The 25,636-nt window shown below is 38.7% G+C and overlaps 1 protein-coding gene across 2 annotated transcripts in view; it reads right to left on the bottom strand.

Annotated features, from left to right (window-relative positions):
* The window catches only part of LOC128605396 (echinoderm microtubule-associated protein-like 4), a 107,009-nt gene that overhangs the window by 50,130 nt on the left and 31,243 nt on the right, over positions 1-25,636 (bottom strand). Inside the window, exon 1 of one of the 2 annotated variants that reach the window (XM_053620796.1) lies at positions 3,559-4,120. The exons of the other annotated variant lie outside the window; for it this stretch is intronic. Within the exon in view, the coding sequence (XP_053476771.1) occupies positions 3,559-3,628 (70 nt within the window). The 5' untranslated portion in view covers positions 3,629-4,120. Of the gene's footprint in view, positions 1-3,558; positions 4,121-25,636 lie in introns of those variants that run through there. 2 annotated transcript variants of the gene reach the window in all.

Genomic DNA, 25,636 nt, shown 5'->3' with positions numbered 1-25,636 from the left:
CTGCTGAAAACCGGCACAAAATCCTGGAGGGACTGAATTACATGCATCAACAGCGTAGCTGGGCAGATTAAAAGTAGCTCGATTCAGAAAGCCTTGAAGCTGGCAACACTGGTGACTAGGTGTTTTTTTTTTTTATGCGTTCAGGTACGCATCAGAATACATTGCTTTTCACAGTACAAATGTGTCCCAGACCGGCTGCACAAGCCTGTTTTACTGTAGCACACTCACTCCATACTGCGCACCAGCTCTAATGTTCCACACTACAGCTTTACTGTACAACACACACAGCTTTACAGAACTACACACCAGCTCTACTGTCTTTCATGTCTACTTTAAGACACAATATGCAGGCTCCACCCTACCACATCCCATAATGTACAGCAGCTTTACCACAGTGCATGCCAACATTACTGTGCAGGCCAGCTCCACAGCAGCGCACAGGAGTGTCAGGCCAACGTTACTGTTCCACACACCAGTGTTACTGTAATGAGCATTCGCCTTTACTATCCTGTGAGCCAGCTTGAGCTAGGTATTTTTTTTAATTATTTTTTTAAAGTGCACCTATTATGGTTTTCCAAATATTATCTTTCACGTAGTGTGTTATAGCGCTGTTTGTGAATGTAAAAACGCCTGCAAAGTTTCAAAAATCAAAGCGCACGACAAACGGAGTTATTGACTCCCAAAAGAAGAACCGATTCTGAACAGCTGAAACGAGTCGTTAGTAATTCCAGATTTACTTCCTGTACTTACCTATGTAGGTCTGTAACAAAAAGCCCGCCTCTGGCCTTCATTGGCTACTTGCAAACAGACAGAGCTGAAACTCGTTATGGTAGTGGGCGTTTCCTTTTCGACACACACTGACAGCAGTAGACCAATCACAACAGACTGGGACATCTGACCAATCAGAGCAGAGTATGCTCTCTGAAAGGAGGAGTTTAGAATGAATCCTTTAGAATGGATCATCTAACGAGACACTGGGGGGAAAAGGTAATGCTGCAATTTAAATTATGAGCACATTAAAGTATTTTTTGGACCTTGGATGCATGTAAATCAAGTCACATCTCAGTTTTTTTTTTTTCCTCAGTACATAAAACTCTCACTGTTGTTTTAAATTTCATTCTGATACGACGCCTTTTTACGTTCATTCGGCTTAAGGCGCTCTGCAAAATCACTTAGGCGCTGCACCTCAGCTTTTTTATGGTAGGGAAAACCCTGGAATGAATAAGTCACAGAGCATCTTTACTGTATTATATACCATAATTAGGACACCGTATAGCAATTTTATTGTACTCTATACCAGTTTTAGTGTACATGTAACTACATTTTATTCCATAACACACTTAATTAAAAAAATTAAATAAAGAAAATCACATTTGGGACAGCAACACATCAGCAATTTGCTCACATGTTTCCAGAAAGACAGTGATGATCTTAATATTGTGCCAGCTAAGCATGGTGTTTATGGTATATGTGGACTGTATGTAAAGGTGCCGATTTCTCCCATTTGCACACTACATGGTGTATCAAAATCTACATACATGGGGGAAATTAAGACTTTTAGCACAACGTTTTCAAACTTTCTCATACTTAGTTTATATTCTATATATTTTTTCAGATAGCCTTTAAGAACGCCTTTGACAAAAGGAAGGACGTACTGAAATCATTCTAGTGGCTGGCTCGGGTTATACACAGTCCCCTCAGCATGGAGACTTTTGGACACCCTGTATATCTATGCATCTAATTAGTGACCAAGAATCCTACTTAATTTGCAAGGGAAGACACAGAAAAGCACAATCATTCACAGATGCACTCATGAGACAGGATAACAAAACACTTTTTGTCCTTGGGCGTACAACACACTCAACAATCTCAGGTAAGTGGTTGTCAAACACAGACATGATATAGTGTGTGTGTCTTGACTGGATGAGGAAATTGTGTTGTGTTTCTCAGCGTGCCTGTAGAGGGCGATGGAGAGAAAGAGAGTATGAGAGGCACGTAGGTAAAAGAAAGCACGATGGAAGGAGATTGCTTGCTGTGTTTAGATCATTTGTTCACGTTCGCTAACGATACAAGACCCGGCCTTTGCAGATACTACAGAAGCAATACTAGAACTTTTCATCTGCATTTCTCATCATAATCGTGGCACTTCAGAGATCCTAACATGCTCGTTGTGTTTGTACATGCTGTTCGCCATATCATTTTCACAAACTTTATAGTTGAGGATGCTGAACTCCGTCATATATTATATTATACTATATTATATTTATGTATATTATATATATATAATATATATATATATATATCACTTACATTATTTATCCAAATTCATTCAACTTCCCTTGTGTTATCTCCACATTATTTCTGAGCTTTTTTTTACTTCCATACGTTTTGGTTTGTCTGTAATTGATGAGGAAGGTGCAGGAGAAGCTGTGGAACTGGGAGAGGGGGAGGGACATGAATGACACAGTGGCAGAGGGAAGACTGAAGAAGCGAAGGAAACAAAGGCTGGGGAAGTACAGAACTGTACCCAACAATGTGCTGGATTGTGTTCACCAAACTGCAAGCTGGAGGTTTAACTGTAACATTCAAATGAATGGCAAATGTTACCCAAACACACATACTCTCCTTCCAAAACTCACAAGATACATCAACATACACACCCTTGTGCACACACACACACACACACACAGAGCAATGGTGTGTTGCAGATGCTGCTGCACCGGTTACTCATTGACCAGCAGTTCCTATAACTGCCATGTTATTATGACAAAGAGAGGAAGTAACACCCGTCCTCACTGGCCCATGAACTCACCGTCACACTCTGTGTGTGTGTCTGTTTCATATCCTCTGTACTGAGAGTCAGACAGCTCATGCCCCACACACTCGTCCTCACACACACACACTTCAGATACACAGATCCTCCCCTGTGCTGGGGTAGGGGTGGGCGACGTTGCAAAATTTCTTAATACAAGAAGCCATTTTTATCATGCATGATACATATGTAATACAATATTGAGGTTTCTGAAGTTTGGAAAATTGGAAGTCAATTTATTATGACAGACATTATTGTGGAAATAGAGAAGAAGATAAACCCCGGTTGGTTGGGATTATAAAAGAACAAAAGATTTAAAAAAATAATAATAATAAAACTACACTGTGGAGGCATTATCATGATGGCGATCTTATATTGTCCAATCACCCAGCCCCAGTGAGTAGTCCAGTCTGCTATGAATGAGACACCACTGATGACTTTGAATAGGGGAACAGAGGTGGCTTCCCTCTGAAGCCACAACACACACACACACATCACACACACCCCTCATCTGCCAGCACACAGAATTTGCTCCTGAAGAGCTGAGAAACAGTGAAACAAGAAGAGGTACTCAAACTTTTTCTTGCTGACCACACAAGTGCGTGCGCGCACACACACACTTTAGACCAAGGCACAGCCGAAGTGACAAAACTCTATATTCCTTGGTATAGATTCATAAGCGCACATGCTCAAACACACGCACACACACGCACACACACACACACCTCCCGATCCTGTTCTCTTACCCGTGCAGTGGTTGTTCAGCACAACTGTAGAATTGCAGGCGGGAGCCACACTCGCTGAACCGTCCTCCATTCTCCTTACACAAACACGCGTTTGTGTATATGTATGTATGTGCAATCTCCTCGTGGCTGCACGTCCTCGGTACAAGGTTCCTTCCTCTCTTACTAGCTCTGTGCAAGACCTGTTTCCTCTTTGCAAAACTTCATATATCTCTTTCCTTTTCTACAGACAGTGTGGACAGTGTAGCCTGCCTGCTTTCACTCTTTCTTCCTCCCTTTCTCTCTCTCTCTCGCACACACACAGCTCTGCACACGTCTGCCTGCGCGCACAAAGCCTACAGAGTGAGTGAGCGAGTACGAGAGAGAGTGGCGAGAAGAGGAGGAGGAGATAAAGGATAAAAAAAGAAAATCTTAGTTGGCTCAGGGAGTGGCCAAAACTTTAACCTCTGCCATTCCGCCACGCACTCGCACACGTGTGTGATTTCACTCTGCTCTGAGGGAGAGCAAGAGAGGAACACAGAAAAAGAGGGAAACCACATGGAGGTGTCAAAGTCTTGCCACAAACACTCACACACACACACACACACACACACACACACACACACACACAGACACCTGTAAATCAGTTTAAAAGAAGAAATCTGCCGACTGCCTAACAAACTGTGTTGGTAAAACTGACTCTGCAGTCACATCATATAAATCGACACATTCAATGAAAAATCGATCAATTACACACAGTCCAGATAATGGACATACACTAATCAACAGTTTGCAGTTCGAGACACGTGCACGAATGTTTTAAGTCCCCAGGAAATCAAAATTGGAGTTTTGTGGCTTTTAGTATGAATGTGTCAGCCTTAAGGTTATCTATACCCTAGTGTGATTCAAAACAATGACAAAATTCGCATTTACAAGGAAATATGCATTAAAATTGTACAGTCTCTCTCTACCAATAATACAAATCAACAATTTTGATGACATCATTCTGCACTTCAGCTTCTCATTAGATTTTCTGTCCAATCAAATGCTCTTCAAAATCTGAAGTGTCCCGTCCCCCAACATTACAAAAATCCATGGTACTAACTGTCAAATACAGCTTAGCCTGGGCTGTGAGGTAAGCAAAACACTATTGACTATTTAAAAAGGGGGAGGAGCCACTCGATATGTCTCACCCTGACTAGGGATGGGCGATATGGACTTAAAACAATATAATGATATTTTCTAGTATTTATTGTGATAACGATATCAGTGATGATATAAATATAGTACCATGCACCACTGTTTTTGGCTACGAGTGATATCTGTGATCTTGAGAGCCTCAGAAACACAAACATTGTTCTAAAAGTAGTATCGATCGCGATTACGATTTTGACTGCCCACGATTACATGAACATGATCGACTGCGATATTAATGTTTAAAGTTCGTCCTCCGCTCATAGAAAACTCCACTGCAGGTCAAATCAAGCGCTTTCTAAACTTACAGCCAATCAGCATAGAGCGGCGCAGTGATGATGTCATTTTGTAATGCCAAAACCCGGAAACAGCATTAGCATTTTAGCGCTCGAGCTGCCAACTTCGCTTCGGAAATCATGACACTACAGAGGTTGTCAGGGACATTAAACATTATCACGCCGAACAGGAAAAAACTTTGCAGATAAACTCAGTTCTCTACTGTGCGACCATTTCACTCGCATTCATGACTGAAAAGTATTTTGTGCGACTATGAATAAATATTTATTTGCACCGGTGCGAGTGACCTGTTCGGAGTTGTATAATACAATCGGAATAAAAACTACAGGACAAACAAGTGTGATGCACTTGAGAGATGATGAGATGATGCACTTTAAGGACCAGTCTAATTTAATGCAAAGATTTGTACATTAGCAGGAATGTAGCACAACATGGAGGTGAAAGCAACGGTCTGTTTATTTAAATGTGAAAGTGCAATGAAAATATGTTGTCCCTAAAATCAATGAATAATCGTGATAAATAATCGAGATCACAATATTGATCTAAATAATCGGGATTATCATTTTAGCCATAATCATGCAGTCCTATCTAAAAGTAAAACTGATTTTCTGTAACCAAACCAGTCCTGGTTGTACAGGTAGCGATTAGCGATAAACTCCTCCTCAATTTCTCCTCCGCCCTCCGCCGTACTTGTTTTCACTCTGCACGTGAGCTGCGAATGGGCCGCACAACTAGGCATTAAATTTCTACCGGTATATCACAAACGATAAGATATCGCCCATCCCTAACCCTGACTTCCTGTTTCAGTGGAAATTATGTCACCGCCAACAAATATGGTAGATAAAGAAAAAGGTTATAAATGTTATTCATTAATATTTATCAGAGTGATTACATCCTTAACAGCATGTGGTACAGATTTCACTCGATGCTTGCGTAAAGTTGTACGGTTAAAACTGTAACTTGTAAGTGCAGACAGTAGCATTAACATGATTCAGTTCAGTACAATTTTATTTGTATAATGTTTTTAACAATGTCACAACCGACTAAGTTAACGGTATCGATAAAATCCACTATTAGTCGACCAACTAGTCCAAAGCCATTTTCATGGTTTCTAAGCGGTACCACCCTCAGTAATCTCATGTATCTTTAGTCAGAGCTGCTCAGTGACCACTGTTACTGTGGTTATTACTCGGAGTTTATTTATTTATTTATTTTATTATGGCTTTCAATGGATATTTCACATGACATGTTTTCAATTATTACTATCATATTAAAATAAGCAGGGAGTAGAGGAGGGAATTTCATGTGGGTTGACTCATCATTAACATCTATTGCTGCATGCTCCCAGTATAAATAATATATTATATCGTAGTTGGTGCCTTCAGGCCCAGAGGAGAACAACTGTCTGCTATTATCAAGCTACAGGAAAAAAACACAACGCACAAGATGTATATGTGTGAAAAGCAGTTTCAGTTTTTCTCCCCATGGGTACCACTGCCCTAGTCTGAATACCTGTGACAGTTTGGTTTAGGTGAGTATTTTAATTTAATTAAAAAAATAAAAAATAAATAAAAAAAAGGACAGCTAGTATTGCACAGATGCTCTGCTCACCAACACACAACATGTGCATACAATATGTGCATCTGCCAGCTTAACCCAACTAACGACCCTGTAATAACCTGCACCTGGTTCAAAACACATCCCCTACACATCCTGTGACCCTGAGGCTGTGGCCACACTCTATGAGTGTGTCTTTGTGTGTGTGTGTGTGTGTGTGTGTGTGTGTGTGTGTGTGTGTGTGTTAAATCAGACCTTGAGAATGCAGCACAAATGTTTATTGTGCGTGTTTACATGCAGTCAGCTCATACTCACAATCACGCTGCACTCAGCTGAAACCTTTCATTAATCTGACTAGTGAGTGAACAACAGCTTTTAAAACAGAATGAGACACTTAATTAGACTGTGCTAATGAAGGAGAAGAGAGGGGGAGAATTCTTTCCGCAAAACACAGTGCCGAACTGAAAAGAAAAAACAAAACAAAACAAAACAAAAAGCGTAAAAAGTGGTTGGGATGAGGAGGAATGCGAATGAAGCTACGAGGCAGACACCTCATACAATATATATAAATAATAATATAAGATAATAATAATATATATAATTTTCTAGGCTTAAATTAAATAAAAACCTAAATATAAAAAATTTCAAATGAGGCTGAGGCATCTGTTTGTAACAAAACGTGTTCGTTTACTTTAGCGCTTCAGTCAGTCAAACAACTCAATACAGCCTGAGAAATACTTTATTTCTTTTACAAGTGTAGTATACCACAAGCATATAAAACTTTGAAAGAAATACCAGTAGGATGGTAGCCTAAATAATATGTTAAAAACCTAAATATTAAATAAAATGTAAACGCAGCTGGTGACATGCCTGGAGATGGATCCTGAGATTTGTAGGCTAGTGTTTGCCCGTTTTCTTCACAAACAGCCGACATATGGCTTCATCCAAATTTATTGGTTCACCTCTCTCATTAGGCACGAATCCAAAATGTTCCCAGATCACCAATGTAACATTTGGTTTCCCGACAAGATCCATCGCAGCGGCAGAACCCGAAGTGATATCGCTGGTTGACAAGAACATTTGGTTGACAAAGCCTGTGGCTTTGGAGGGCTGTAGACTGCAGGATGCTGAGGCATGAAAAGAAAAAGGCGTGTGCAGAAATACGTAAAACGTGCCGTGCACACGTTACATCATTACAAAAGAAAGAAATACCAGAAATTGGTTATAAGTTGGCTGTAGCTGTTGGCCACTAGCATTAACATGTAGTCAGTTTTTAAATTTATTATTAATTGCCTATTAACAAGGTCCAGAATGGTTGCAAAACTGAAGTCAGGACTAAATAATCCTAACAAGTTATTACCTGTAACTTATTCTAAAATGAAAATAATACAATTATGCAATCTACAAGTGCAGGTGCTCCATGTTAAACAGTGGAGATACTTATCGAATTCCCGTATAACAGTGTAACCCTGATAACTGATAAACATGTTCATGTCTTGCGATTGAAGACAATCTTGGCTTTATCTGTTTGGCAGCACGGACAACGGAATCTAAGATGCAGCAGAGAAAGTGTTCTGCTCCAAAGCATTATTAAGGTAATATTGACTATTAATGTTCGTATAGAACTACCAAAGTAGGTGAGATGCAAAAACGTATTTATGAGATACAACACAATTTTTTTTGTAAATATTAAAGCTGCAAAACATGTTCCCCCCCAACAGACATTTCAATAATTTTCCAGCTTGATCGCCACTGCTAGAGTTGGAATCTCTCAGCGATTCCCAATACAATGGTCAACTGTCCCAAACCTACTGGCATGACCCTTTTTCCTTTTTGTTTCTTTTTGTTTGTTTTTTTTTGTTGTTTTTTTAAGAATACTGCCAGAGCAAGACCACAATGCAATTAAAAAACACAATCAATGCGTCATGCAGTAAGCATGCATGTATTAACAGAACTGATATTAACTGCAATAAACTGTTACTGTTTTATAACCAGATCCTACAGTAGCAAGAAAACACACATTCCTCACACATGGTCACACAAATAAACATTAGACAAAATAATTCAAATTTTCCATAAAATTTAGGAGAATCTATTTCTATTCGAATGAAATATAATTCTCATTGGAACTACTTTTTAATAATACGTTCATAATATTTCCTCTTACTCCTGACTACCACTGAGTACCGAGACCAAAGGAAAAAAGTTTCACATGTCTGAAGCAGATAGAAATTTGCCAGGAATGTAAAATGGTAATTTGCCAAAACTCTCACAGCATCTAAACTGCACTAAGCATCATAATAACTACAGTCACAGCGCACAGTAAGTCGAGTAAGACACCATCAGCACTGTATACAGTGAAAACCACCTTATAGTGTAAAATATGAAAGTGAATCGTTTAAATAAAGCTACAATGGCCATATATGTCTGCGCTCAAAATATCACTTACTGCATGTGTTATTCTTTTTAGATAATTATTCTTGCTTAACTTCATAAAAGGGTGCCAATAATTCTGGAGGACACTGCTGCTGTATGCTTAAGATTTCGTGTATGTAAAATACACTCTGAATTATTTGGATCGGTTAGCGGAGACTACATTCCAGTGTGATTTCACCATGTCACACTGACACACTTCCAATGCAGTAATGTACTGAAAGTAGGCCAAAAGCCACACATGGAGACCCTCACACTCCTACTGACACAGATACAGTGTGTTATAGCGCACACCCACTATTCTCACCCACCCTATTCTCAGCACACTGATGGATTAGAATTAAGAGATCTTATGTAAATAATGTGTCATAATCGAGTACCATTGTTCCGCTGCAATTATTTCCGTCCTGTTAATAGAGGTGCATGTGTTTATATATATTTTGGAGACATAATATACAATTATACCACGGTGCGGTTAAATGCTCGAATCAGATTGGTCACCTCGCGGTATTTTTGTATAAACGCACGGCTCGGACAGTAGTTCCAGCTGTAACGTGAACGATAGGTTTATATTAATATGCTAATACGTTACTGATCCAATATTACTATGATCCAACATTGATAATATACACATTTTTTTGTTTTTTTAATTTATTTAACATTTATGGAAGGAGTCTCAGTTGTAAGCATTTTGTAACAGTTAAAGTTTCCCAGCTCAGGAAAGTCTTCAGGACGGAGAGTTTAAGCGTATTCTTCTTTTTCTATTTTTTTTTTTTTTTTTTTTAGAGAGAGATAGAAAGAGAGAGAGATAGAGAAATAGAGAGTGCAAGAGAGCGAGAGAGAGAGAGAGGTAAAATAGGAGAGAACGGAACTAACTTGCTAACAATAAACCGTTAAAATGTGCAATGTATCATTCATTAATAAATTAAACTTTGTAATCATTGGCATCACTAGGGCTGCACAATATATAGAAATTATCAAAATATTGCAAAATGTACATATCGCGACATGTATATCGCAAGGTTTTGCGATAACAATGATTTTAATACTTCAAAAAGTTTTAGGGCGACACAGAGACATGAACATGAATTTTGGTTATATCATTTTCAGTTTTTAAATTATATATACACACACACATACACATACACACACACACATACAGTTGTGCCCAAAAGTTTGCATACCCCTTGCAGAATCTTCTAAATGTTAATATTGAACAGGATGATTGGTGTAAATTGGTAGTATTTTGTCTTCTGTGAGACATGTAACTATCGTATTTAGCATCTGAAGGGCAGTACTAAATGGAAAAAAAAAGACCTTTAAACAAAATAACAATTTACACTGATCATCCTGTTCAAAAGTTTACATCCCCCTGGTTCTAAATGTATCATGTTGCCTTCTTGAGCCTCAGTGAATGTTTGCACCTTTTGTAATAGTTGTGTACGAGTCCCTCAGTTGTCCTCAGATTGAAAAGATGGATATTAACATCATATAGCCACTGCTGGAAAGGTCAAATATGTAGAAGATGCTGGAAAAGTAAAGAATGTGCAGGACCTGGAGGATTTTTCTGAAGAACAGTGGGTAGTTTAACTGCTCAGGACTAACAAGGGACTCATGAACAACCATCACAAAACATGAGGTAACAAACACACAATATTAAGAATCAAGCATATGTAAACTTTTGAACAGGGTAATTTTTATAAATTCAGCTAATATCTTGTCTTGTGGACTATATGTAAACATCTGTTTTTCAGGATATTACTAAATAAAAAATAACATGGGATTTTTATGATCCCTCTTATTTTGTTAAAAGTATTAAGATTTAGTAGATTCTGCAAGGGGTATGCAAACTTTTGGGCACAACTAATATATATATATATATATATATATATATATATATATATATATATATATATATATATATATATATATATATATATGGATTTTACACATTTATAGCATTATTATATCGCATTTTTCTCCAATATCGTGCAGCCCTATTGCTGTGGTGCAAGTGTAATAACACACTCCAGACCATGTTGTTATGTCTTTTGTGTGTTTTTCCCCTATGTAATGGACAGAAATATGATGTTTAGTCTGGTATTTCAGTCTGCAGCCCAACTGTACCAGTGCCCACTTTGTGAAAATCCTAATTCACTATAATAATGATGTCTGGCTCACAGCGTCACTTGGTGTTAATTGGACTTATCTGCAAACCTGACATGCCTGATTAGCGTCCACCATAATTTAAGACTTTTAAAGGAGTTGTACAAAATGTTATTGTATAAGTGTAAGCTCTCATATCCAGTGAGCTTCATATCTAACCGCCTGCATGAGAAAAACCTTTAGCTCCACGACAGTGCTGCTCTCTGCATCAAAATATTACCAGACATTTTCTTTTTCTGCTCACGGACTTCACATGAACTTAAAGCATAACACATACCTGAATTGTGATTTCAGTATTCAAATACAGGCGCCTCAAATAGTTAAGCGGGTAACAGAATAACCATGCGCATCCTTAGTTATTCAGCCTGTCAGATTCCTTTACAACTGCTTAAAAGGTTTAGTATTTGAATGTGTTTTAATATTAGCAAGCGTAATTATGCTGCCAACGACATAGCAAACATTAGCATCAAAATTTTGGCACAAACCGAGTTTGTATTTATTTACCTGGAGTAATGTTTTCTTTTTGCTGATATTGATCTTGATTTTACATCTTTAAATAAAACTGCAACTCATAGGCTACAACCAAACTAGTTTGCCATTCAATACATAGGGTCACCGAAAAAAAAAAATCGTTACAAGTCCTCCTTTGTGAGTTGGGAAGTCGTAACTACGACGTCAGGTGCATTTAAGTCACTTTGGTTAAAAGCAAGATGGCGGTGTACCTTCTCTTAATTAACTACTAAAAAAATACAGCAAGTTTTTTAACTCTACTTCTAGAAAATGAAGAACAAAGAATGCAACTCGGGTGTATTTTGCTTTTTTTTTTTTTTTTTTTTTTTTTTTTTAAATGTTTCTAATCAATTTATGAAGCCACTGTAAACTTTAGCGTTACATATTGTATCGTAATTGTAAAATGCTATCGTATTTTGTGCAGGCAGCTAGCTTGTTTAATTGTAAACATTCAGTTTGAATACAATTACTCTCAACTATAGACGTTGCATCCATTGATTCCGCCATGTTCTTTTACTGACACGCCCACAACTTGGTAACTCTGCGTTCAAAGAACGTTTTACCACTCGTAATTATGATTTCATGGTGGCGTTCACGTGCGTTCAACTCATAAATACGATCTTTCCGACATGACTTGAACACAGCCCTATGTAGTGCACTAAATGCCAACAGAATGGCATTTGAAATTCAGCCACATGAACAAGAACATTAGTAAATTACTAATGTCATTTAAAAAATATGCAATTTGGACACCTCTTTCATCATGGGAGCCTGACACGTTTATATCTTTATACAAATAAAAGGCGAGTAATATAGTACATGGACTTAAACACCCAAATGTGGTGTTTTAACTTCAAATGCAAAGTTTTTCCAACAGCTCTGATTATTTCTATCTTGAGCACTGTAGCTACGTGTAATTAAAACATCCATTAAAGTCTCCTGCAAAAAAAAAAAAACAACCTCTTATTGCTTGCTTCTGCGTTTAAAAACAAGGTGATTATACTACACAGTATAAGAAACTACAATATAAATGAGATTATTTGCTAATATTAGTGTTAGTTAACGTTTTTATTTGTTGTACTGCATTAAAAGTTCCAAAGAGCAGAGTTTTATTTAGCTGCAATGCTCATGATTTCTACATTTGAGGAAATGTGGGTTTCAGTGTACAATGTGAAAGATAAGGCTGTTTCCTGTTGCTTTAAAGGGGTCATATGATGCTTTTTAATGTTTTCCTTCTCCTTTAGTGTGTAATGTGTCTGTTTGTGCATGTATAAGATTTGCTAATTTACACAGCTCATAGTCTCCCACAAAGGGATATATTCTATCTAAAAGAACACTGCTCCAGACCTGCCTAAAACGCCCCGATTCAAGTCCAGATATTACTTCCAAATGTCTGCAATTTCACAATTTGAAATATCAGCATAAATGTCACCATAATTTTTTTTTTAACTGTATTTTATGTTGTCACTTCAGGACAAAGTTGTTACAGTGAAGAAGGCAAAATTAAACCGTTCTAACATCGCATCTGAAAGGTAAGAGAGTTACAAAATAAACACTTACTACTGTGAAACGTTCTGCTCAAGTCGTTCTTGCAAAGTTGGATCCGACTGACCTGCTTGTTCATCAGCATTTTCAGAATCTGACTCGGGCTCGAACTGATACGGTAAAAGCGACGACATTATTAACTATGTTGCTTAGAAGCCTAGAATTGCTTTCGAAGCCTTGGAAGCTGAAACTCCCCATTATGCTAAGGGGCGTTACATTTCCAACACACGCTTGAAGTTTTTGGCCAATCACAATGCAGTGGGTCAGCTGGCCAATCAGAGCACTCTGGGCTTTTTGGAAGGCGGGGCTTTGGAGAAACTGGAAATCAATTGGAGCGTTTCAGGCAGCCTGGGATTAGAAGTACCACAATAATGTACAGTATGTGAAAAATAATGTGTTTTTTGAACATTAAATCTTGTTAACTTATTCTATTACATCCAATAAACAAAAGAATGAACATTTAAAAACGTTTAAAAAGCATCATATGACCCCTCTTAAACTGATAAAAACAGAACCATTTTGTTCCTAAAGTGTCTGAATAATTGTGATCTATTATCATCAATCAGCTTAAATAAGCAAGGTGATCATTTTAGCCATTATCTTGCAGCCCCGGTAATACAATTATTCAATCAATTAGACATAAATAGTGATCGTCTAGGTGTCTTAGAGAGACAATGGCACTATTTGCACTGTGTGTGTGTGTGTGTGTTCCGTAGTGTTTACACTGAGCCCACGTGACAAGGAATCTGCTTTATGAAGCATGATGTAGTGTACACATGACCATGGCGTTATTGTATAGTACACTTGGAGTTTCTTATCTGTTAAAGGAAGAAAGACTGGAAAGGATAGACACACAGATCTGTTAGATCTGTAGGAAAAAATGTGGTCAGGCGTGTGGGTGTCATGAGTGAGTGAGTGAGTGAGGTGATGTGTGTGCCCTTAGGGGCCACTTAGGCTGAGTCTAAACTCTGTGCAGTACAGTGTACGGACTCAATCATCAAACACCCGACATGGAACATGAGTACAGATATTCTGAGCTGTTGATACATGTAAAACATGCACACAGGAAAAAAAAAAAAATACATACATCATTTCAACAGGGCATCCAGAGCATGCATACACACAAACCCATACACACAATCTACTCACATCTGTCTGTGTAATTACCACACAGGTCCTAAAATGTTGGGTTCAAAAATAAATATATAAATTGAAAATTTTACAAATCTCTTCACCACGAGGCCCGTGCCACATCCTGCATCCCAGCATGCCTCTGGTACGAACTGCACTATCCGCTTAACCAGTTGGCCGCAGAGTGGAAGGAACAGTCATCTCTAAAGTAGAAACTGAGACTCGTCAGTGGCAGAGGATGACGCACTTGAACAGACACGATGGAAAGACCCCACAGAAAAGACTGAGACAGAGAAAGCACCAGCGCAGAGAGGATGCTGCCTTCAAAGTAAAACCCGCCACGTTCTCCGAAAAACACACTCACCGCAACTGCACGCAACTGATGGTGTCAAAGCCGCGGTGCGGTTCTTCTCAGTACGACTGCTCTCAAAATGAATAATATGCCTACAGCGGCATGGACAAGTGGCTTTGAATCACCTCCATTACAGATAACTGCAGCTACATTACAGGTAAAGAAGCCGAAATGTTGAGCTGATAGGAATTTGTGGTAACACACACACGCACACACTGGATGCATTACTTGAAAGTGTATGCAAACATGTAATTTCACAGAGACTGTTAACTTTAATTCTTACACTGCAGAAAAACAGAAATGGGTTTTCAATTACAGGTCACTGAATTCGACTGGTCACGAGCTTTGATTCGAAAGCAGGGTAAAAATTTTAAGTAGCTCTGTGCTCAAAATCATGATGTGGTTCATTCTTCTTGGATGCCTGATTCTGATTCTACTAGTGATGTACACGAGTGAATTCTCGAGCTCCTAGGAAAGGGACACCTCCTTTCCAATTACGCTTTCCAATGGCCAGACCACACCTTGGTTAAGGTCTACAGCACAGAACGTAGCAGGATTCAGGAACAAGAAGCTACAGTTACTGCTTCAAGGTGTGCCACACCACCAAAAAAATATATATGAGGCAACTGGAGTGTGTTGCGAAAGTAAATAGAGAGCTGGGGGTTTTTCCCCCCTGATTGCTTGATAGGAGAGAAAACCCAAAATGACTATAAGATAACTAGAAAAATTAGAAACTGTCAGCGCAGATAAGTAACCTGCATGCAACCGAACTGATTCTCCAATCCCTGTTCTATCAGAATCAGGCACTTTCTCAGGATTTCATTTATTCATTCATCTTCAGTAGCTGCTTTATCCTGGTCAGGGTTGCAATGAGGAAACTATCCCAGGAACACATCCTCTATGGCAGGTCAGTCTACTATTTTTATTTTCTATCAGCGTTTAAGTAGTTAAAAAAAAACCAACACCACATCAGACAGAGTTACATACGAGCTTAGTTCATGATGTCTCGACACCTTAAATGTATCACAATCAATACGCAAATTATAAGAGATTGACGTGGTACCTGGAAGTATTTAGCCAGTGTTGGTGAGAAACAAAACACTGGTTGTTCTAGTCTACTTCAATAGGCTTAGCCAACATATACAAAGTGCTGAGAATATATGACGGTGAAGACTGAAAGCCGGATACTGAAATCCCACTAGTGTTTACCTGGGACATAAGCAAGCATTTGAGGTGGCAGTAGAAAAAGGGGCCATATTCGTGCATACTCGTAGATCCTGACGATTTTTATGACGTTTTTATAATGGGGTGTCAAAATGTATGCAATTCATTTCAGAAGCTTTTTGAGCATAAAATTTGTTATACTACAGTACATTTACTATGTTAATGGTTTAAAAATGACACGTTTAAGGGGTACTTAACACTTGATTAATGGCACCTTTCTACAGTGCTCAGGGTGCTCAGTCAGAAAAACAAAAATCCATGCCTACACTTTCTATGGTTTCATTATGACTCACCAATACCTCCTTCTGGATGACATTAATAAAAAAAAGAAATAAATTATGCATTATCTTCTTAAAATAGGTGAGGAGAATGCTGATGATAATTAAAGAATAGATGGATCAGGATTTAAAAGCCCATCAAGATCAATGACTAACATGTTTTTAGGATTCTCTCTTTCTTCACCACTCTGTCAGAGTGTTCCTGCTGACTAATGGTTTTTGATGCGACATGCTCGGGCCTGCGTGAAGTGCTGAGAACTCGCTGCTAATCTCTAAAAGAGTCACCCAGCTCTACACCGCCATCTTTGCTCGTTGGCTCGAAGGCACGGTGCCAATCACAGAGTCACGCTTGTATCTCTGCGTTAGGGTTTTTCTCAGACACGGTCTTACGGCTTTAACGCTTTTGTAGAGATGCGACTTTTACGCGACTTTTGTTTTTGTGTCGGAAAAAGAGAATTGGACCGTGCAACAACAACAAAAACTTCTTTTCAACTTCTAATAAACTGAATGTGCATACAAATATAGAATTATTTCCACTACAGGATGCCATTTAAAGTAGAGCTGCAACAATTACATCATACGTCAATGTCATACACGTGTAACATGACGCCGCTAGCTTTGGCAGATACCCAGAGTCACTGACAATGACTTTCTTCAGTTTACTGTTTATATACTTAGTTATATACTTAGTTTAATTTATATAATAATAATTATGCATTATGCATTTTTATGGATGCACAAAAAGCACTGAATTAAACTACAATCCTAAATGAATAACATCCTCTGATGTGTTTGTGTATTGGGTTCTTCTCAGTCTTGTATAATTGGACAAACAGTTGTGTAAAGTTTTAGTCTGAAGTTTATATTTGTTTGTGGATTTTATTTTAAATAAACAAAAAAAATGGTACTGAAAGTTGCCCCCCGATTAATTGTTTAATCGAAAAAATAATCGGCCAACTAATCGATTATGAAAATAATCGTTAGTTGCAGCCCTAATTTAAAGACACAAAAGAGTTGCATTCAGCGGCTTTCAAGGATAAACACACAGACGTACACACGGTCAGGTTTGCCTCATAAGGAACCAGCAGAGAATTAGGTGACACAGACAGAGAGAAAGAGGGATCAAGTGAGAAAAAGAGAGAGAGAGAGAGAGAGAGAGAGAGAGAGAGAGAGATAATGGAGACAGTATTTAGGAGAATGTCTCAAAGGCAGTACCGTAACGACTCATACTGTTCAAAGTCACATATCCTTAACCATCAATCTATTCCAAGACACGAATTCTTTTTAGACTTTTATGCTCTCCAGTGGGCTGGGCTGCGAATGGTTCCTGCGGCTGTAACACAAACCTACAGAAACGAAGCACTGAAAGCTGTTTATATGACAAAAAAAAAAGGCAGGGTCAGAGCAACAAACCCTGAACCTTTTATGCTGTTCTCATCATATCACACATGCACCATTAAGGTCGGAAAGCTTTTTATGCTGCATCCTGTTGCTAGCTGAAAGACAGACGCATCCTGCCCCCCATGTACTACCCCTACAGCCGGGTGGGTGTGCGAACGAGTGATTGAGTGAACGAGACGCCCACCGCTGCCCCTCTTGGTAGCATCGTCTACATTCCTGCTGTCTCTGTTTCCAATTAGCCGGGCAGAGTGCAATTGCAGTGGGACTGAGAGCCCAGGAGGCCCGAGTCGAAACTGTAGTAACAGCATTATTACTGTAACATCCATTACAGTCCTAGCATTCTAGTATATAAATATTATTTCACAGTAAATAAAGACTAGTTGCTTAAAACTGGCATCACCTAAGGAACAAAATCAGTGCTATGAGTTCTACTCGGAGAACAAGAACAAGCTAGATTAAGCAGTTGCCAAGATGATATTTTTATTACAGAAATTGTTTAACTATTAGCAGAATGTAAACTGATGTAAAAGAGTTCCTGATTTAGTACCAGTACTATCACTCTTGAGCAGACCTCTTTTGGCAACAGAATTTGCATTGCTTTCTGCTTTCAGTACTGAGTGTTTCATTCACGATTACAGAAAGGACGTACAGTTCTAATGTTTATGTGAGTGAAAGAGGTGAGGGACAGCTGCACGGCAGAAAAGACACGTTATGTTATTCAATTGTGTACCTGCTCACGCTAATGTGGATCTGTCAATCAGAAAATAGACAGCATGCGGTAAAACACAACTTGGCTTGCTAGAAAACGAGCAGTGTGGCGTGATCTACACGTACCGTTAATAAGATATCAAAAATATTAGCTATTTGTGCACTGCCACCACACTGTTTTTACCATAATATTTACTGTACTTTCGTGTACTGATGTTTATGCTGATTTGTTTCATTAAAGTTCACTTTACTTGATACCCAACACTGAAATTTTTTCCCCAAAATTTACAACATAACTTGCTTGATTTTAGTTTAAGGGGGGAAAAAAGTCCATTTCCATCCAAATGGATGCTGGTAGCATCCAAAATTTTCAAAATACTGTGCTATAAAAGTTTCACCCCCATGTTTTATATAATGGCCTTGATCTGAGAGATAGGTCCGTGTACTATGTCTGCCAAACCGATGCACGCAATTCTGCTTTCAAATTAGGCCAAACTATGAAACCTTAGAAGACAGCTATTCTTATGCTTTTGAATGAGGCAGACCAAATTCTCGAGAAGCCTCATCTAATCAGCCCTTTCAACTAGGACCACAGGTGTATACAGCATGTTGAATACAGCGATGTACTCTACGTGGCCAAAAGTTTGTGGACACCAGACCATTACACCCACATGTGAGCCTTCCCCAATTCCCCCATTACTGGAACTAAGAGGCCCAAACATGCTCCAGCATCAAAGTGACCCCGTACACAAAGCCAGGTTCATGAAAACATGGTTTGTCAAGGTTTGTGTGGAAAAACTCGAGTAGCTTGCACAAAGCCCTGACATCACCCCTACAGAACACCTTTTGGATGAACTAGACCAGTGATGCAGCAGACACATGAGGAAAAATTAACAAGCGTGCCGTAGTTACGTTACGGATCGTTTTAGTTTAAACTGCGATAATGTTAATTGCAAACATTGTGATTGCGTTTTAAAATGCAATACAACAACGAGCACCATGATATACCATTTGAAAAGGTGCATCCAGCAGCCTCCATGACAGGATATGAAACTTCACAACCAACAATAACATCAGTTTTAGCTGGGTAAAAACTGGAGCGCAAAAGGCAGAAGGAATGATACATTGAATATTATAGTCATTATATCTGATTATTAGGTAAGTAATTTTATCAAATGATCAAATCGATTCATTTTACAGTCCTACTAGCCTATTATTTAGAGTAAAAAAAACCTTTTCATTTGAGGGAGGAAGTTTGCGTTTTGAGTGGTATTTGCACACCCTGCCATGCAGGTGGCTATATGCCATTGCAGTAGACGCGTCATGCGGTATTAAGTAGGGCCGGATGATTACTCGAAAAGTAATCCAAACCGAAATTCAGAACCTCTAACCGACGTAATTTCGTTTTTGTTATCCTGTTACTACTTTCCCTTTAAAAACATACTACCGCGTGTGTAATCACGTGACTCCACCCCCTCCAGTCAGCGGAATGGAAGCAACATGGAGGCGGACTCAAACACAGAGTCAACTGAGCAACAGGGGCAGCTTGTACCAAAGAAAAACGCAGTGTCCATCGTTTGGACGTATTTTGGCTTCAGTAAATAAGACACTGAACAAAATGGTGTCAAACATTGCAGAAAAACCGTTTCAGCAACCAAAGGTAATACCACCAATCTGTTTCAACACTTGGAGCGCAATCAAAAAAAGAGACCCAGGAGACAGGAAGTCCCTCCACAAAGCAGGTGTCAATAACACAAGCATTAAAAAAAAATGTTACACAATATGAAAAGGATTCAAGTAGATGGAAAGGAATAACTGACGCCATTTGTTACTACATGGCGAAAGATATGGCTCCCATACCTACAGTGGAGCTCAGTGGGTTTAAACACCTCGGTAAAACTCGACAGAAGATTGCCATTGAGACCATATTTTTCCCAAACTGCACTCTCCAACATAAACAAAACATGTCATAAAAAGATAGCTGCTGAACTGAAGTCTGCACTTTGCAGCCACATCTGATCTCTGCTCAAGTAGGACAATAGTTTATATAGTTTAATAGTTTGTGTTAAATAGATTATAGTAGTTTAATAGTTTGTGTTTCCTTCAATTATTTTAAAATCACAAAGATAAGAAATCCACGCTTTCATTAGAAAAAAAAATATCCCACCTTTAATAGTTGAGCATAGTTTACAGTACAAACCTTGTCACTAAACTATGGGCAGAAAAAAGCACCAAAAAAGCCCCCACCGCCCCCCAAAAAATCATTATTAATTAATCCTAATCGAGGTAAAATGTTCAATTAATCAAGATTTTGATTTTAGGTCATATCGTCCAGCCCTAGTATTAAGGTTAACGATTATTAATCGATTAATTGATGATTCATTTAAATGACGCTCGATCATGGGAATTTGTGTAAAATGGCATGCCTATACTAGACCTTCTCACTGGATATCAGCGATTAACCTCACTAATACTCTTATAGCTGAATGAGCAAATCCCCACAGCCATGCTCCGAAATCTAGTGGAAAGCCTTTCCAGAAGAGTGGAGGTTATTATAACAGCAAAGGCAGACTAAATCTGGAATAGGATGTTCAAAAAGCACATACACGCGTGATCGTCAGAGTTCCTATATTATATCGTATAGTGCATCATGTATCATATCATTATTAACACATGCCTAACCTAATGTGACATACACCTTCATTTCATCATCAGGAACACCCAGTGCAGCCGTTGGCCCATTTGGAGGTGTGTCCTAATTATGGCAAATATGTGCTTTTGGCACACATTCCATAAAGAGCTACTCGCACTCAGTAGGGCTTAGCAAAACTGCCTTCACAAGGACGCTGAAGAAGAAGAAGTACACTTCTCACACCACACCTTTAAGCCCCATTTCTGACACAGTTTAGCAGCTCAATGCTAGACACATGACAGCTCTAAGACACGGGGACAATGTGCGTGCCATGACGTAAGTCAGGAAGTGACCTACATGCCTGACCTCCAAAAAGAGGCTTTTCTCCAACTGGGTCACACCTACCTCATTTCAAGTAATAATATTTTTCTTAGCATTTCATAAAATGTGAAAGGAAAGGTTTATTTATCGTTCCTCATTAGGTTTTTCCACAAACACCTAATAAAAACAGAGTTGGTCTGCTACTAAATGGATTTGGAACGGCTGTTACATAACACCATGTGTTTTAACTATATATCCACTGAGCCAAACAGAAGTCCAAATGCATTAAGTAGATCAAAGTGCAAAGCATTCAATCATATTTATATACACAAACTACATAATGGTTTGGTTTTCCAATAGGCCTCATTTACCCTGGCCATTATAAACTGGCATCATGTTCTCCAGTCCCAAGCGGAAAGGATGTGTACACAGTGCACACACTGAACAGCTCGATATATCAATATCAGTATCAGTGCTTATGGAAAGTCCCCAAAGCAGAGCTATATACTTATTTATTAGGCTGTAGGACAGGAGCTAGCAAGCACAAAGAAACAATTTGTAAAACATTACAGAGTATGATTTAAATAAAAGTTTAAATATGTGGCAGCCTAGGAAATCCCATCACACAGTGCGTGATCGTTCTTGTCTTTCTGTCAGCATGAAACACATCTAAAGCACAGAGGTGACCGTGTCTGGGGTTCTGATGGCTGTTTAACGTATTAATTCATCAATGTAATTCATCAAACAACAATCAAATGTTTCAACTTCCACTGGAATTCACAAGTACGTTCATTATTTGTAAAGACGCAACTGCTACAACTGCCTTTAATTAATGTTTCAGCAGGTTTAAAATACCTGTACACACAAGTGTTCCCTGTTTGTCGAGTGACATGAACGCACTTATGCTTTGCTGGCAAGTTAGCCTAGTCTAATTATTTTGGCAATCAAAGGATGATGCTTGATGACGCAAGAGGAAAAATTAAGCGCCTCAACTACTGCTCAGTTGGACGCACCATCTCTCAGAGTACAGCAATGTCTATTCTGATGACTAGGGGGTGGAACAGGGCCTCATACATAAAAAAAATAGATTTTTCGATTTCGATTCTCAAAAGCCACGAATCGATCTTTTTCTGTAGATATTTCCTCAAACGTCTAACATATGATACTACTGGGTCTGAATCCTATTATTACCAGTCTCTTCTAGATATCACGCTCTTATTTACGGAAAGTCTGTTGATGAAATCGTTCAGTGCTTAACATGGCGGATGCACGTGCATGGGCATTAATGTTCTCAAATAAAAAGGCAGCAGTATTGAAAATATTTTGGATTTCGCAAACATGACAGCCAAGGTACTGTTGATGGGAACAAAACAAAGCGATATGCGTGATGTGTAATGCTCACGTTAAATAAAAAAACTATAATAACATTTTTATAATAGCATTTTCCTATCATCTCAGTATTACTGTGTCCTGTTACGCACGTATCATCAAGGTTTAAGTCTGTGTTTAGTTTCCATAATTTCCCTTTGGATGAGGATACACGCAAAACTTTTGTATTGAATCTAAATTAATTGAATCGAGAATCGAATCAAGATCTTGTGAATCGAAATCGAATCGGGGCATCTGTGCTGATACCTAGCCCTAGGAACGAACATCCCGTAGATGTCCAAACAACTGAGTCGCTGGCTGTCTTCAAATGACGACTATACACCTACCTCTTAGTCCCTGATCTAGTGAGCTAATATGAGAATGTATTCATTGATAGAGACTACAAAGTATGTCAACAAGTCACTCTGGATGAGCACGTCTATTAAATGCCAAAAATGTTCCATTATGTTGGTTGCTCCTAGTGTGCCTCTTAAACTGACTCCTGAATGTATCAACATGTTCAAGGTAATGTTTAGAACAGAGAAATATAGTCATTATTTTTAGTCCTCTGCTGGCTAGAAGCTGCGATCATATCCTAACTATGACTTCTGGGTCTTTAAATCTTTTTAAATTTCATTAAGTGTTTTAGCAAGCATATATTACATTAAGGTCTAATTGTAGTTACAGCAGCAGGCCTAATTATAGTTAGCCTAGCTGGACATGATTAATCATGGCCATCTAAACGTGTTCATGTTAAGAGATTTCATAGTAATAGCATAATATAGAGTAAATTTGACAGATAGACATTACATTGTCTCTTCGATTGAGGTAGTGCAGGGGTGCAGTCCGGATTCAGACCCAGCAAAGTACTGAACTGAGTACTTAAAAAAAAAAAAAAAAATACTGCAGAGCCAATAAAAGGTATGAGACAAAACTAGTCAGTATTCAAAACTCTAGTTTCCTGAACATGAACCAGCTCAATTCGATTTTATTTATATAGTCATGTGATATATATAGTCATAAGTACACTCCATGGAAATTGTTGGCTTTTTTTTTTTTTTTTTTTTTTTTTACATATTTGGACAAACTGTAGTCTTGCAAAGGCTTTTTCCTGGCACGCCACCCATGCAGGTCAAATTTGTGCAATCTGTTCCTGACTGTAGAAGCATGCACTTTGACACCAACTGTTGCAAGACTTACTAGCAGATTCTGTGATAAAAGTTTGGAGTTCTTGGAGACTTTCTGCATCAGACGGTCTGCTCTTGGGCTGAATTTGCTGGGACGGTCAGTCCTGGACAAATTGTCAGTCATTTGAAATCTGCTCCATTTGTACATTATTTTCCTTACAGTGGAATGATGTATTTCAAATTATTTGGAGATCTTTTTAAATCCCTTGCAGACTCATACGCATCCATAACCTTTTTTTTTTTCTAAAAGCCTGAATATCCCTAAGCTAACGGTTTGCCATGTTGTGTTTCTCTTGCATGTGTAGGAGTTCCTTAATGCTTATCTTTACACATTGCAGATGCTAGTCAGCGTGAAACCCAACCAAGCCTCCTTTTATGCAAGACTTCAAAACCTGTGGCATATCATAAGATGGTAAACCACTGAAACATGGTAATGGTGCTGTACTTCGTGTACATTATGGTGCAACAGAAATACCTAACAACCCAAATGCTTGTGTGCAGCTAAAATGAATATTTATTGCCAAGCCAATGCACAGCTAATGATTAAAGAGGGGGGAAAAAAACCCTGATGGACAAGTGTTTGAACAAGTCTTTGAATCTTCTTAACTGCCAGTTTTGCAGCTCTGGTTTAACTCTTTACACACACACACACACACACACACACACACACACACACACACACACACCCACACAGTTGCAGCAAAGAGGAGGCTGGCACAGTACCAGTGAGTTCAATGGAACTTTCGGCTGGCTCTATTATTACACCTCCGTTCCAGTGAAATAACAGGTTTGCAGGCATTATGAATGCACAACTGCATGATTGGTCAGTCTGCAAAACTGCATGTGGTTGGTGAATCACATCAGAAAAGAATCTGCATCATTAAGACGTTGTTTCTTGATGTATTTGAACCTTCATGGCCTCCGTTATCGCTGCACTGTGTTGACAGAAGGACATTTTGAGCAGGAAATTGCAGCAATATGTGCCATGGGTATCACATTTAGAAAGCAAATAGGCCTGCTTTGATAATGTTACAGTAGTTCTGTGTGTGTGTGTGTGTGTGTGTGTGTGTGTGTGTGTACCTACTTCATGATACAAAGACTGAACAATTTCTCCTCCAATAGCACATGAGGAAATTAATCATCCACTCTAAATATAGACAATAAAACCCTGCTCTACAAGGTAAGCAAGTGATAAGGGTCTTGTCATCTTACATGGACATGCATGCCAGTTACACTGCAAGTGCAAGTGAGCAGCAAAGACGCGGACCTGTCATTTCACATCTCTTTCTCTCGAATGCAGAAATGTTCCAGAGAAATGTACAAACAATAACGAAAGCCTCGTATCTTCTTGATGTGATGCCAACAGGGCAGAGGTAAAATCCTGATCAAATGATTTGCAGGTTGCTTGTTTGGTTTTTAAGCCAAACAATGCGAGTGTGAGGCAGAGAGAGAGAGAGAGAGAGAGAGAGAGAGAGAGAGAGAGAGAAGACCATCCTCCAGCTGGCACAGCAAACAAACCACTATGATCTCTGTTTAGTTGGCAGCCCGTCTAAAGAAAAATAAATATATAAATAAATAAATAAATAAATAAATACACTATAGAACTTGTCATATTTTGTGCCTATTTAATTTATGTCCAATTCGCTGTGACGGAACTCTATGGCACAAACCCACACAAACAAATGACATCAATTTGATTAAATTTCTTTTTCAGCAGGGTGCAACAGAGGTAAACGTGTAGTAAAAATAATAATGCGTACGTTTCGGGAATATTTCCATTCAACTTGATTAAAAACGG

This window comes from Ictalurus furcatus, chromosome 3 (assembly GCF_023375685.1).
Source record: "Ictalurus furcatus strain D&B chromosome 3, Billie_1.0, whole genome shotgun sequence".
In the NCBI taxonomy this organism is placed as follows: Eukaryota; Metazoa; Chordata; class Actinopteri; order Siluriformes; family Ictaluridae; genus Ictalurus; species Ictalurus furcatus.
Note: the sequence above shows the minus strand (reverse complement) of the source record. Positions and strands in the feature narration are given on the sequence as shown.